Genomic DNA, 15571 nt, shown 5'->3' with positions numbered 1-15571 from the left:
AGCTACAAAAGCAGTAGGGGGAAAGGAAGGCTTCTGCCAGCTTCTAAAGAACAGATATTCAAATCTGCATTAGAAAAGAAGTTTGTGCTCTATTCATTTTATGCTATTCTCATCAGATATATGAAAAAAGAAGCATCAAATCAACAAAGGCTTTTTCCAGTTAATATCTGACGAACTCATCCACTACTGTCATGTATACCTGGCTATCTTGCACCTCTTTACTTAACTGCACTTAATGTTTGGCAACATTGGCAAGCCTGGAAGCAAAACAGTTCCTGATAGTCAGCGATGTCTCACCTTCATGTTCAGCTTACTTAACACTTTTGCTCTGGAGAAAATTCCAAAAGGGATTTTATTGATGCGGTTATGCTCCATATTGAGAGCGTAGATGGTAGAGAACTGTGAGGGGCCACCCACTGGATATGACTGGAAACAGTTCCTTGCCAGAGTGAGGCTGGTCAGATTCACAAGACTGGATAAGAGACCCTGGGGAAGCAAAATAGAAGCACACAGGTCTAAATACAAACTTGCATGAACTCTGAACACCAACATACTTGAATATTTCTTTTCTCTTGCATGCCACCTATGGTAATCTCCATCTTAGTGTGACAACATATGGGTTTCTGTTATTTTTGCAAAAATGTTAACTTCACGCTTTTAAAAAAAACAAATACCAGTAGTCTGAACTAAAGCACATGGAAATGTTCACAAGAGCTTCCATGTATACTTCAATACCAGGGAACAGTTTCATGTGCACAGTGGGAGTGTGCGTGCAGAACTGTTGCCAGAACTGATGGGAAGAGGAAGTATCTGCTTGCACAGAACTTGTACATACAGTGCTGTAATTGCTGATTCACATGTGTTTAAAAAAGATAAGCATGTCATTTAAAAAAACCCCACTCATTACACCGGTAAATTATTTCCCCAAAGTAATGGCTGAAAATAAACTCTGGGCAACATGAAAAGCTTAGAATTAATTCCAAGTAGTGAGGTAATGTCTAGATAGCTCAGCCAATTATAGTACTTTCGCACTTTGTAACAAGCTCAGCCTATGGAAAGGGAGAGCCATGTAATTCATAGCTGAGGTTGTGCCAGAGATTTAACTTTACCTTACCATTTATTGTTGCACCCTCATGTAACAGGCATTATATAACACAGCATGGCTTAGCTCATTTTTGTGGAAACCAGTGCTTCCATAAGACCTGTGCTATGGTTTCATTTGATAGGCACAATCAATTCTCCATCCAAATAGCTGTTGCTGCACCATTGCTGTCTAAAACTAGAGTACTTTTAAGTGGGGTTGCAACTTTTAGTCAAGTAATCTGTTAGATTAATAGATGGAAAACTTTCAGTTAACTAAGAAAGAACCCTTTCCCCAATTGAATTGGCAAGATTTAAGCAAACTGCTAATACTTTTAATGTAAGAACTTACCACAACTGTGGCAGCAGGCACCATCTTGGAAGTTCTAAGATGGTGTCCACTGTAACATGCCCATACATTAAATAGAAGCATGCATGTTTCTTAGGAATTATTGCTTTATTTAAATGTAAATTTATGCTGAAGCAATAGACTAAACTATCTTTAACTGGGTGACAGCCTTACTTTAAAGATAACAGCTTGGATCCTAAAAAAGGAATTTCACGGGAAGAACGCTTCCTATCTCTTCCCACCCTGCAGCCATTTGTGCCCAAGGATACCCTGAACAATGTGGGATGGGGAACAGAGGACAGCTGAGGTACACAGGAATTGCTCCAAATTGGGCTGGATTTAAGGGGAGTTAGTTTAAGCAAGTTCATGAAAACAAAGTTTCCCATCCTCTCCACACACACCCTCCAGGCCACAGTATTCAGGAACCTGCCTGCGTCACCCAAAGAGGACTTTTGGGGGACATCAGATGTTGCAGGGAGAACGAGGCAACTGTGAATTTTTATTCCATTAACTTAAGTTCCAAGACACTGTGCGCTCAGATAAGGTACGAACCGTATACTGACATAACTTTTAGGATTAACAAGTTTGGGGCTTTTAACTGCAGCCTCAATATTTTTTAAGTTTACGCTTCTGACAAATAACTGTAAGTAACAATCGAAACAAACACAAAACAGATTCAAACAGATTATATCATTCACCAGGCAAGCTGTTATATATGAAAAAGAAAAGCACCTGAAGACAGGATTGGTTTTCTTTATTTACTAAAATGGTGTCATATTGCTACTTTGTAATTCAGAAATCACAAAGAGTAGTATCGAACAGTAATGTTCCACCAATGAAAGGAAATTACTGGTCATTGACCGTAATAAAGAGATTGATTGATGGAAAATATCCATTAACAGATTGGGGAAGGGAGACCATTTTGGGGAAATTTGACACAAGCTCAGCCTGCTGGGCCCAATTTTACGCAGGATGGAAACCCAGCGAAACAAAATGGGGAGGCATGGATGGCTACAAAGGGGTGGGGAGGAAATTGCAGAACATTGCCTCTTCCCCTCTTCCACTAAGGGATGCCTTCCATCAACAGAGTAGCACCATGGGAAATCACTGAAAGTTTCCTCTTCTGGTTTCTTATGCCAAACTTTCTTTCTGATGCAATGAATATTGCATCATGGTGCCTGTAATGATGGAATACTGGTAAACTTGCACAAGAGTAATCATTTTAAAAATTACAGCAATACTGCAAGGTGCTCTCAAGTACAGTGGTGCCCCGCAAGACGAACGCCTCGCAAGATGAAAAACCCGCTAGACGAAAGGGTTTTCCGTTTTGGAGGCGCTTCGCAAAACGAATTCCCCTATGGGGTTGCTTCGCAAGACGAAAAAAATCTTGCATCCCCCCGCGGGGTTTTTTCGCTTTTTTCACCCTTTTCTTAAGCCGCTAAGCCGCTTATCAGCTGTTCCGCTGATAAGCCGCTTAACAGCTGATTGCTGGAAGCCGCTTGACAGCTGTAGCGCTAATCCGCTAAGCTGTCAATGGGCTTGCTTCGCAAGACGAAAAAACCGCTAGACGAAGAGAATCACGGAACGGATTCTTTTCGTCTAGCGAGGCACCACTGTACTAGTTATAGGAATTTCCATCAGTAAACTCTCAAAATATCCAGCAGTAACCACCCTCCAGCAGAACATATTTTTACTAGTACAACAGGACTTCCCCTTCTTCTTTCTCCTGCAGCCCCAAGCCCACCCTCCCAAAATCTGTTTCAGAGTGCTGGGGTACCTCCAGAGCAGACTTGGGGAGAGCACAGAGAGTGAGCAAAAGTCTGCATGTTGCCCTAAACTCATAAGGTATTTCATATTAATCATATTTAAGAGAGTCCTTCATGCCAAAGATTGCAATAGAGCTTTGGCACCACCGACTTTTCAAAGAATATTGAAATCCGCAAAAGCTTGATGCTGAAGGCTGTCATAATAAACTCAGCCACATAGATATTACATTTTTTAGCCATTTTCAAACACACTGATTATTATTTTTTTAGGGGTCAGAGAAGAGGCTGTATAATGAATGTACTGCTTCGAAAAGAAACAAAGTACTTACTATTTATGAATACTGTTGGACAGCTGCCTCTCCCAAACTAGTCTTTTAAGATCTAATGTTTATTAGGCATTGCATCATCATGAGCTTGGTATATTTTGCAATTCTGCAGTTTTCTTTACAAATGTTTTCTTTCTTCTGCTGCCAAAGAGACTTGCTTTAATGGATTACCCCACTACACTAACATGCAAGTGGCTCTTTTCAGCAACAATTACAATTTCTACACAGACTAGCACTTCTGAATAAAGCATTTTTTATTTGTTAAAAGAGTTTTTGGATTGGGAGCCAAACTTATCTTATGATAAAGCAATCTGTTTTGCTGTCAGTCTCCTTTGTATATTTAATTACACTTGAGTAACTTTCATAATGCACTTGGGAGGGGCAATTCAGCTTTGTTCTTAAAAGCTTCCAGGCAACTTTCTCACAGCAGCAACTTCTTCAAGCAATATCCATTCATTCCCACTCAATTAGTGCTAATGCTAATAGTTTACATCCAATTTGGCAAATTTCAGCAGCCTTCCGTTTCCAGGGCATTTGTCTTCAATAAAACTAATGCCGGTTCCAGTGCTTTAGAGCAACATTTAAACAACATTAAGCTGCAATCATACAAAAACTGTAGAGTGCCTCACCTCTGGTAAAGCAGAAATCATGTTGTTCTCCAAATTCAGTTCATCAAGTTTACTGCACTGTGCTAGAGACCTGGGTATTGCTGAGAGCCTGTTATACCTCAGCCCAAGGCTTTTCAGACTGGACAGGTTTCCTAAAAACAGAAGAGGGTTAAGAGAGATTTGCTTTAGAAGCTGGGAGAAGGGGACTCCCACTGGTTGCATTTTCTTGGAAAAGAACCAATTCCTAGAGTTTTTATTTTTCAATACATTCTTTCCACAATAATATCTCTGCATATTTTGAGCAGCAGCATATTTTCAAAGGATTTCCCAAGTATAGACGCAAACACTGGTGAAGGATTCAGAATTCCAGCTATGTCCCATTTTGGTGTAATCAATTTACACTACTCAGCTTTGCTTTCATCTCTAGCTGCCCAGCAATTCTCTCAAAGCCTACATCTAAGTTTTTTTGTTTGTTTCTTTTTAAACATTACTGGCCACTCATCACTCTAGTACTTTAGACCACTTTACACATTTCATATTACAAGGGTAAGCATTTCTGCAAGAACAGAGGAAGGGGAAATTAGCAGATGTCAAAAGCAATACAATTAAGGACATAAAAACCTTGCATGTGAGCTGCATGTGCCAGCGGATAATTAATGAAAAACCTGCTGCCATCTCCTAATGCTTTCTGAACTTAACCCATGAGACTATATTGCAAATTGATATATCTCTCTTGGTGCAACACTGAGCATAAGATCAATATTGCCAGAGCAAGCTATCCATTTCGTCAACAGAAAGCCCCAACACTTGTCAGTCTATAAAACTTCATGAGATACAAAATTACAGTTAAATGTTTTTTGCTACAAGGTGCTCTTATTACGTGTGGGAGATAAATTTCTTAGGATTGGCAGTTTAAACAGAATTCACTGGTGAAGCATAAAAAACTTTGTTACTGCAGAAATATATTTATAGTCATGATTACAAAAAAAATTAATACTGGCTTTTTATGACACCTTTGTACATATCCATTTTTATTACCAAGCTTATCTATTTCTCAGACCAATAAGAAGAATGATTGGCACAGAAGCTTTAAGTGTAAATTTGCAAGCCACCATCACACTCTGCAGCACCTTTGGGCAGAATGACATCCCTCCCTTTTCCTGGGAACATAAGCTTCGCACTCATAAAACATACTAATCACAATTCTAGGGAAGTTTGCAAACAGACATAAGCAAGGGGTGGCTACCTATTTTGCCAATGGAAAACTAGATGACACAAAGCAATCTAATCTTATGTGCTCTGTACTCTGCTATGCAGACAATTTTTGTCTGCTACGCAGACACAGACATATTTTTTTTTATCAAGTATCACAGTCTTGTAAATAAACTCACAAAAGTTAGTAAATAAGGTAAAGGGACCCCTGACCATTAGGTCCAGTCGTGACCGACTCAGGGGTTGCTGCGCTCATCTCGCTTTACTGGCCGAGGGAGCCGGCGTACAGCTTCCGGGTCATGTGGCCAGCATGACTAAGTCACTTATGGCGAACCAGAGCAGCACACTGAAACGCCGTTTACCTTCCCGCCAGAGCGGTACCTATTTATCTACTTGCACTTTGACATGCTTTCAAACTGCTGGGTTGGAAGGAGCTGGGATCAAGCAATGGGAGCTCACCCCATCGCAGGGATTCAAACCGCCGGCCTTCTGATCAGCAAGTCCTAGGCTCTGTGGTTTAATTCACAGCGCCACCCGTGTCCCTACAAAAGTTAGTAGCTTGCACATTTTTTGAGTAGCTTGCTAAGAGGCTAGTAGCCTAGGTTTACATGCTGCCTGCAGTGGGGAGGAAATTCTCCCCTATTCCAGCCCTGAAATGTAGGATACTAGCCTCTTAGCAGGTGAGTTAAAACAACAGCCTTCTGCCAAACAGGCTGGTGGTGAAAAAACAGGACCAATAGACAGATTTCCTTTTTTCTGTAGCCACAATGGAAACAAAGTAGAGAGACACAAGGATGAATGGAGATGCTCTGGCCTTGCTAGCTAGGGGTGATGAGAGTTGTAGTTCAACAAGATCTGGGGACCCAAAGGTTGAGAAAGGCTGGCTTATGGGTACCAGGTTGATTTAAATACAAGCCCTAAGTAACAATGAGAAAGCAACATGGCATTTATGTTTTTGTAGTGTGTGTGTGTGTGTGTGTGTGTGTGTGTGTGTGAGAGAGAGAGAGAGAGAGAGAGAGAGAGAGAGAGAGAACATTACAGTGGTACCTCGGGTTACAGACGCTTCAGGTTACAGACTCTGCTAACCCAGAAATAGTACCTTGGGTTAAGAACTTTGCTTCAGGATGAGAACAGAAATTGCGCGGCAGCGGCAGTAGGAGGCCCCATTAGCTAAAGTGGTACCTCAGGTTAAGAACAGTTTCAGGTTAAGAACAGACCTCCAGAACGAATTAAGTTCTTAACCAGAGGTACCACTGTAAATCAATGGCTGCGAGGAACAGAAAGGGGGCATGGAGAATCTGTTTTACTTCTGTGATATCTCTTTTTATTAAGAAGGCTGCAATAATATTTTGAAGGTGGCCAAACTCACACCATACATTTAAAGCACTATGATGCCACTTTGAACAGCCATAGCTTCTCCCAAAGAATTCTGGGAGCTGTAGTTTGTTAAGAGTGCTGAGAGTTGTTAGGAGACCCCTGTTCCCCTCAGAGCTTTTGGTATGGCCCCATGATCAAGTGCATCGTCCTGGATTTTATAATCTAGGGGGGAAACCAAGTGGATCTTGAAGCTGGCATCATGGGTCAGAACAAGCTAAACAGGAGCTGTGGATCCCAAAGACGAAGGACCTAAAAGCTTCATACAAATCGATGCTTAGCCACCTAGCACAGTATGAGTAATACAGAAATAGACGAGGTAGCAAATTACAGTGATGCTTGTAACCTTTGCCCATAACAATTTTTTGCTCATAGGCATTTAGAAGATGCTTGTATTGAACTTGCCTGGATTTGTTTCCAAAGTACAGGACTTTACACCTGCATTTTCCTTGTTACACAAAGCTTACCACAGAATCAGCAGCTCAACGCTCCTTCTCTTTCTAAGTAAGCTATTCATAACTTAAATTTTGAATTACCGTATTTTTTGCTCTATAAGACTCACTTTTTCCCTCCTAAAAAGTAAGGGGAAATGTGTGTGCGTCCTATGGAGCGAATGCAGGCTGTGCAGCTATCCCAGAAGCCAGAACAGCAAGAGGGATTGCTGCTTTCACTGCGCAGCGCTCCCTCTTGCTGTTCTGGCTTCTGAGATTTAGAATTTTTTTTTTCTTGTTTTCCTTCTCCAAAAATTAGGTGTGTCTTGTGGTCTGGTGCATCTTATAGAGCGAAAAATACGATAATAAAGACCAGAATGATGAAGATTATCACTGCTTACGCCATCAACAAGGTCTAACAAACACACAATGGCAAGATTAAAAAGTTGGACCTACAACTTTAACTCAGTTCACCTAAATGACTAGTTTAATAACAAATAGGCAGTTTGGGGGTGACACTTAACCTTTCAAAAATAATGCTGATAGTCAAAGCATTTAGAGAAGTCCTATGAGGATATTAAGTAGCCCAGAATGCAAGAAGAGGCCAGGGTAGAGAGCACAACAGATACATTAAGTCTCTAGCAAAATCTATTTTCCTGTAACCTCAGTGGATCTCAGTAGGAAGAGTAAGCAATTGTTTTCTCAAGCCTCTTTAATATTTGCAAACTGCCAAGATAGCTCCTTTTAGGAATCCCTGCTAGCAATGGATCAAAATGGTGAAGGTTACAGAAAAAGGCCTATGAAAAGCTTTTGAAAATTATTCAAGTTAAAGCATATGTATCCGAATACAGTGGGCCAGATTTCATATTGCAGGGCTTGTGATCCACCTACCATTGAAGTCCTTAACTCTCTGTTTACCCTAGTGAACAGCAGTGATAAGTTCGTATGAGAACTACTTGACTCTCATCTTCATCAAGCAGCCACCATCTTAAATCATCCACAATAAGTGCAATAGGGATGCTGGAGTTTCCAGCATTAGCAAGGTACCAGGCTATCCTGGAGAGTGTAATGCTTTTTTGCAAGGAGCAAGTCTACACACAGTACAAGCTATTTAATTATAGGAAACTCTTCCTAGAAGCATTTCTCTTTTTTAAAAAAGATGGGCTACAACCTTTAATTTACATACCTTTTTGATTAGTTGGAGATATATATAATAAACCAGGAAGATAATGTTTTCTAAAGTTTGCTTTCATACAGGTTACCGGTATTTACAAGAACTACAGAGGCAGGACTTGGGCAAGTGTCTCTTTTAATGCAGAAGGACTTGCAGCAATAGGCAACCATCTCCCCAGTAAAGATAAGGATTGATGGTTAATTTAAATGAAACAAATTTAGAACAGTATCTGGGTTGGAAATGACTTCGGGGAGAGATCAATTTGGGATTATCTGGATAGGGTATGGGGAACTAAGTAAGGCTTATCAGGATGTAATTTGAGGTTATTAATTATTGAGGGAATGATTTTAAGCAGAATCTGGGAGTGAAATTAACTGAAGGAAAATAAATTGATGAGGAACTGATCTGGGGTAATTTGGGTGGGATATTAATTCAGCAAATTATATTAAATTATATTAAGGGAAATATGGGTGGTAATTTGGTTAGTTCGTTAGTCACTTTGTAAAGGTTACTTGCTTGGGAATGCAGAACATAAATACTTAAGATTTAAAAAATAAAAATATAATGAGCTAACAAATAAACTGAAGCTCTCCAAACAACTTGTTCCTTAGACACAGGGATCCTTAGACTTGTTCTAAGCTCTCCAAACAACTTGTTCCTTAGACACAGGGATCCTTAGACACATCCTTAGACACAGGGATCCTCTAAAGGGAACCACCACCAAAAATTCCCCTTTACAAACAGTAATTTTATATAAGAGCTCAGCTTCTGTCAGCTTGATTTCCACTATGATGATACATTGGGCAAGACCTGTCACATGAAAAGAAGTACAGTAGGTTACATCTCCTCCCAAACATCAGAACAACCTCCGAGAGCTGCCCCTATACAGTGTACGCTCGGGTTGCGAACATGATCCGTGCGGGATACACAATTTAGTGCTTCTGCACATGCGCGACTGCCAAAACCCGGAAGTAACCCGTTTTGGTACTTCCTGGTTTCGGCGATCCGTAACCCGAAGAAACACAACCTGAAGCGGCTGTAACCCGACGTATGACTGTACACATGTTCAGATCTAATTTGAATTTAAAAATAAACAATGCCTTAAAAAAAATGAAGAAGTGCTTATTTGAGATTAAGGGCCAAACAATAAACAACATTGGTCACATATTTAAACAAGGGTACTTAGCCAGGGTCCTTTTATATATTAGGGTGCCTTTTCTATAAAAGGGTGCCTTTTCTATATTAGTGCCTCATTAATTGTTTTAATAAATGATAACTATGTGATGCTTCATCTCTGAATTTATATTTATTTAGCATTCACCAGCCTCTCCAGGGTTGCAGCAAGTTAGGCCTGGAAAGGTGATAAAATATTTTTCCTGCAGATAGCTGGGCAGGAACATAGCAGCTCTCTTACATGGAACTGAGTGTCCTTCCATGTATGGAAGTTTCTTGTGAACTGTGCCTCTGAAGAACAATGAAGAAGAAGAAAAAGAGGGAGGACAGAAATTTAAATCTAAAGACAAAAACCTGTTTCAATAATTAAAAACCTATACTTATCTATAGCAAACCATTCCCAAAAGAAGGTACAAAGGGGGAGAAAAAGCACAGTCTGTTGAGTTCAGAGATTGGTGTGTAGTTCTTGAAATAACTAAGAGGTGAGTGACTGCTACAATCTGCCTAAAGATGATTAAATTTAATTGCTAATTGAAATGAAACAAAAATTCTGCTGAAGACTGAAGTTAAAGACAGACAGGCAGACTTTAGGACCACCAGCCCATCTACTCTGTTGTGTTTGTTAATTTCAAGATTTATGCTCTGACTTTCAGGCAAATGTTTCATGCTGCTAACAATTAAATTTTCATGCATCCAATGCACACCTATGGTCCACTGGAGCCAAGTGCTAGATGTTGTAAGGAAAACTGTTGTCAGTTTTCACACACACACACCCTTTATGATCTTTACAGAAGTCTCTGGGAAGGCATGTTGAACCTTAATGATGGGACATCAATAGTACCTGGAATGATGCCTGAACACACTTATCATGGTGTCAATATCTAAGTTACGATAATCATCTGCAATGGCAAAACCTATTAGCAATTTCACTATTCAAAATCCTTGTGTGGGCTGCGATCTAAATCTGACAGGCAGAATCTTGCCTGCAAAAGCTAATGCCAAACAAAAGTTCTGTAAAGTTACAAGGAAGTAAGTTGATCACTCCCTTCCTCAACTGATCTGTTTGGATCAGCTGAGTTGGAGGAAGGGAAGCTGTGTGCTTGTACCATGTCCAAACACACATGTGTATGTGTTTGTGTATACATGGTGTGTATTCATGCTTGCAAGAGCCTACATGCAAGAGCGTGGGGTGGTCACACCCACCGCTGGCATGTAGCCTCTGAAGAGCTGGTCAAGGATGAATGTGGCTCTTGAGACAAGACCATGTCAACCACCCCTTACTCTACAAAGTAGATGGAGAAGGGGATGCAAAACCATGGATGTGGGGGAGGTATGTAACAACTGTCACTATATGGAAACATCACAGCTGCAAACAGCCAGATTGTTGACATCACATGATGCGCCTATCTGTGGGAAAGAAGAATTTCCCAGGAAGTTCACAGGCTGGAAAAGTCTCTGTGAAGAGTGTAATTTGAAACCTTCTGTGTGCGCATGTACAGGAAGTTTGTCAGACTTGCTGGAAAAACTGAACTGAAAGGACGTGTTTTTCTTTAGTGCTGTAATGTCAGAAATAAACATCATGTAAATAGATTTCTGACTACTTTTCTTTCCCCTGCGGAAGCAGGAGCAGGGGGTGTGCATTTCCCCATGCTTGGGAAAATATCGCCTATCAATATCTCCCTGGTCTATTCCGGGAAGTCAGCCAGAGGAGGTTACCGGTAAGCAAGCTCTGAGAACTGTGAGAGGGGCCAGCCTCTGCGGAGGGGGCTTGCAAACCGACAACAACCTGGGTTGAGCTCTTTAATATATATATATATATATTGTTCATGTATATTCAGCTGAATAAGACATCAGCCCAGTGGCGTAGTGTGGGTTGTCAGCACCCGGGGCAAGGCAAGTAATTTGCGCCCCCTAACCCATGGATTTGCGCCCCCTAACCCGTGGATTTGCGCCCCCTAACCCTAACCCCCAGATGTTGCGCCCGGGCCCCCCGACCCCCCACGCTATGCCACTGCATCAGCCTCCTGCAGGTTATCCCCAACCTATTTAAAACTCAGATTAAGCGGTCCAAAGCCTTGGCAGAAAAAAAACAATGTCAAAGATCTCAATATAATTAGAGCTGATGCAAGGCTTCTGGATATGGTCTCTGGAGTTGCTAGGCTGAAGTCTCTTTGCTGGACTTCATCAAAATTAGTGCTTGAGGGAGCTCTGAGAAATGGTTAACAACAGTCCTTCTAGGGCTATGGAAAACCTGGAGATGGGTCAGGATTCTAGGACATGGGTTTCTTCCATAAGGGCAAAATACTGTTCATGGGTAATGACACCCATTAAGCTTTGGGATTTGTTATTCGTGTTGTCTACATACAAGTTTGAGCAATGAGAAAATGTCCTTTGGGGAAATATAAATTTCCACTCACAGGAAATAATTTGTACTAAATCAATAAATGGCACAAGTTGACTAAATAACTGTAATTCACTATACAGGCAGACATGTGGTAACATGGAGTTATTAAAGCAGTTTAGCAAGAATATTCATTCCATTCATGTTGAAGTTTACAAACAGTATTTCCATTTAGGTGGTAGCAAAAGGTTTTTCAGAAATACAGCTAGATCTTTTACAAAAAAATAAACTTTATAAATTTCAAAATGAGTAAATTTTAGCAGTCACAGAATGAGATAATCAAAAATCTTGTCAAATCAAATTTAATTTTTAAAACTTACACTAAAAGCATGTATTTAAGCAATGATAATTACTGTTGGTCATAAGACTAATTAGCTTTAGACTAATTAGCTTCTAGATTTACCTGCCTTCAATACTGATTCTCAGCAAATGTGGCTAGAGATTTGGGCACAGAATGGCAAGGGATAAGTCCAAATGCCTGCGTTGGATTACCCTGGACTAGTCACACTCCCCAAGACGTGAAGCCAAAAAATAAAGATATTTACATATATACATACCTATGCTATCTGGTAGGTCCAGGAGCTCGTTGTGCTGTAGGTCAAGTTTGGTGATCTGTGTACAATTTCCAATCTCCTTTGGAAGATGCTCAAGCTGATTGTGTGCTACATCCAGTGTTATGAGGTTAAACAACTCACCTGAAAGTGCACAAAGATACATGTATGAATAAGTCATTGTTCTGCCCAGGACTAAACAGGCACCTTTAAGGCATGAATGGCATTGTCAAGTTTCAACCTCTAATCCCAACCCACACAATTTCACAATTTCTCTTCTCAATGTAATGCAGTAAAGTAGGAATAAGAATAGTAATTGTATGGTGCTTGTATTCTTCCCAATAGAAGAATCTGCATTTTAAATTTCTTCTTTCTGTTTTGCACCAACGTGGCTGCTCTTATACCTAGTACTTTTCACAGTACTAAAATTATATTGCTGACATGGTATTTATAAGGACAGTTTTCCCTAAATTAAAAACCTGGCAAGAACTGATTAATTCTAATTTAAGGCAGGAATTCAAGGCTGGAATTCTTTGCTTACTTACCTGGAAGTAAGTCCCATGAACCTAATTACTTCTGATAAAACAACTGATAGAGTGTTTTTCTTAAAAATGTTACAGAAACAGAAACAGATGTAGATATTGATTCTGTATAAGTAGAACTCTAGCAGAAACAGCAAATCTACCATTTCTCACAATTAAGATGAAAAACCTGTCTTATTTATACATTTCCCCCCATTAAAACACACACACTTTCTCCTCTATATAGGCTACTTAATACTGTCATGCTTTCATTTAAGGAGGGAGGAATCTCACATCTCATTGAGACGCACAGATACGTGGAAAACAGTAATGTTCGTTTTTTTCTTCACTTGAACCGAATCTCCAGTTTAGCTTATATAAAAACAAACTGATTGCTTTTAATTCCCATTTTCCACCTACTATGAAACCTTTGTGTTTCACCTAAGGATGGAGATGGATCCAAGCAACTGCTCAACTTTATCTTTTCAAAGATAGGGGGATTAATCATCCTATTTTCTTTCCAGCAGCCTTAGATGCAACCTGAAACCTGCATATCACCTAGCAGAGCCCCGTCTGCCACTCCTATGTTCCATCATAAGACTATGACTAAATGGAGACTTTATAGAGTCAGCCTGTTTCCTGTCCATCCCATTTTGTTTACCATCTAGCCTGATGGAGCATCTTCCAGAACGCAAAAGCTTGCACGCTACTTTGAGACACTTTGGTTGGCCTAGTAAAGGTGTTGCCATAATGCAGACTTTATAATTTTTCTTACAGCCATCATGGCTACCTTCACTTTTTGTGAACCATGTATGTATGTATATACAGATGTATTCTTCCTGCCACAATTAACTTGGTGGGAAATATTTGAGGCTGCAAGGATGATATGCAACTCTCCTGACCGGCTGCACACTCTAGCTCTCTCCGTAAGCAGATTGAAAATTTTAAAAGCCTTTACATCATGATAAATCCTGCAGCAGATGACAAAGGGAATGGATAGAGAGCTTTCCCTGGGCACATAAGGAAAAGGAACCTAGGAATATTAGCAATTCTAGATTTTTGCTTCAATTAGCATTTGTCTTCTGACCTCTTCTCTGAAGTCATCTCCCCTCAATTTTTCTTAAGCTGTGCTAGCCCACTGAGGAGTATTATGAGACCTGAACACATTATCCAGCATACTGATTGCATTAAATAAAATTTTAGTAACAAGCAGATAAGTCAAAATAAGTCAGTACAGAGCAGTCAATGACATACGTGTATGTCTGCTAGCAACAGTGTTTATTAATCCTCTTCTAGACTCTCTACCTACATAAAAAGGTAACCTAAATTATATTGTTATAACACCTAAGAATTTAAAAACTTGAAGTATTTTTTAAAATTCTGGCATTGAAAAATATTACTAAGCTTATAGTAAGTACTGTACTGGAATTTCTGTTCCCTGATTGATTTTTAAAGTGTCAGTGGTACCTGGGGTTAAGAACTTAATTTGTTCTGGAGGTCTGTTCTTAACCTGAAACTGTTCTTAACCTGAAGCACCACTTTAGCTAATGGGGCCTCCCGCTGCTGCCGCGCCACTACTGCACGATTTCTGTTCTCATCCTGAAGCAAAGTTCTTAACCTGAGGTAGTATTTCTGGGTTAGCGGAGTCTGTAACCTGAAGCGTATGTAACCTGAAGCGTATGTAACCCGAGGTACCAGTGTATACCAAAAACAATAAGCCTTCATTTTTCTTTTTCTGCCAGCTACTCATGTAAGAACAATTATCTTATGAATTCTGATCAGGAGTCCACTAAGCTCTTAGAAATCCATTCTCATTTCTCTCGTTGCTAATATATACAACAGCAAGCTGTCTTACTGGCTCTGGGTTTACCTAGAGCACTGCCCATCAATCATATCTCATATCTACAATTCTATTGCTGTCTTCTGAAAATCTCAGAAGGTAGCAGAGGTTACGCTCATCTTATACAAGAGCGGGAAACAATTTCTTTTAATTAAATTAAATAAGCTTTACATCTCTTGGGCATGGCAACCAACAACTCCCATTACACACCATCCACCCCTTACTTGAAAAACCTGTCCAACAGGGATGTTCAAAATATGTAGGTCAGCCTTTACTGCAATTTCTCCAAACCACCCCAAATTGAATTATTTTAGAAGCATCTGCTTTCACCTGCTTTGCTACTTACATGTGCATATCTGTGAAAAATAGAGAAACCTGTCACCATTTCAGTCAGTAGTTTTATTAGAGAATGCATGCATTGAATAATAAAGCTATTTTGTGTAAAAATAAAACTAATTGTATGACGTGCCTCTAGAAATGAACATGTACAACAAACTAGCTATAAAAGAATGCATAAGATAAACCTAAGATTACAAGAATGCATTGGATTCAGTCAGAGACACTCCCATTTATTTCTTCATATTTCTCATGCTTCTTCTGTGACTCACTATAATTGTGAATTTTATCCCACTCTTCACCCTTGCTTCAATGGAATGGAAGATTTCCTAGAGAGATATGGAAAATAAGCTAGATCTACCTTAGGCAATATGGGATCCCCAATGTTTTCTTCAGGAATGCATAATTCTTAGCATTAGCTGTTGGCAG

At 39.9% G+C, this 15571-nt stretch overlaps 1 protein-coding gene across 2 annotated transcripts in view; it reads right to left on the bottom strand.

The window, feature by feature from the left end:
* The window catches only part of SHOC2 (SHOC2 leucine rich repeat scaffold protein), a 49219-nt gene that overhangs the window by 9477 nt on the left and 24171 nt on the right, over positions 1–15571 (bottom strand). For both annotated transcript variants that reach the window (XM_081911615.1, XM_081911616.1), the window contains exons 3-5: positions 12452–12589; positions 4151–4281; positions 298–486 (exon numbers count right to left, since the gene is read on the bottom strand). In XM_081911615.1, the coding sequence (XP_081767741.1) occupies positions 298–486; positions 4151–4281; positions 12452–12589 (458 nt within the window). The remainder of the gene's footprint in view (positions 1–297; positions 487–4150; positions 4282–12451; positions 12590–15571) is intronic.

The sequence above is a fragment of the Podarcis melisellensis genome, assembly GCF_964234715.1.
Source record: "Podarcis melisellensis genome assembly, chromosome: 5".
NCBI lineage: Eukaryota > Metazoa > Chordata > Lepidosauria > Squamata > Lacertidae > Podarcis > Podarcis melisellensis.
Note: the sequence above shows the minus strand (reverse complement) of the source record. Positions and strands in the feature narration are given on the sequence as shown.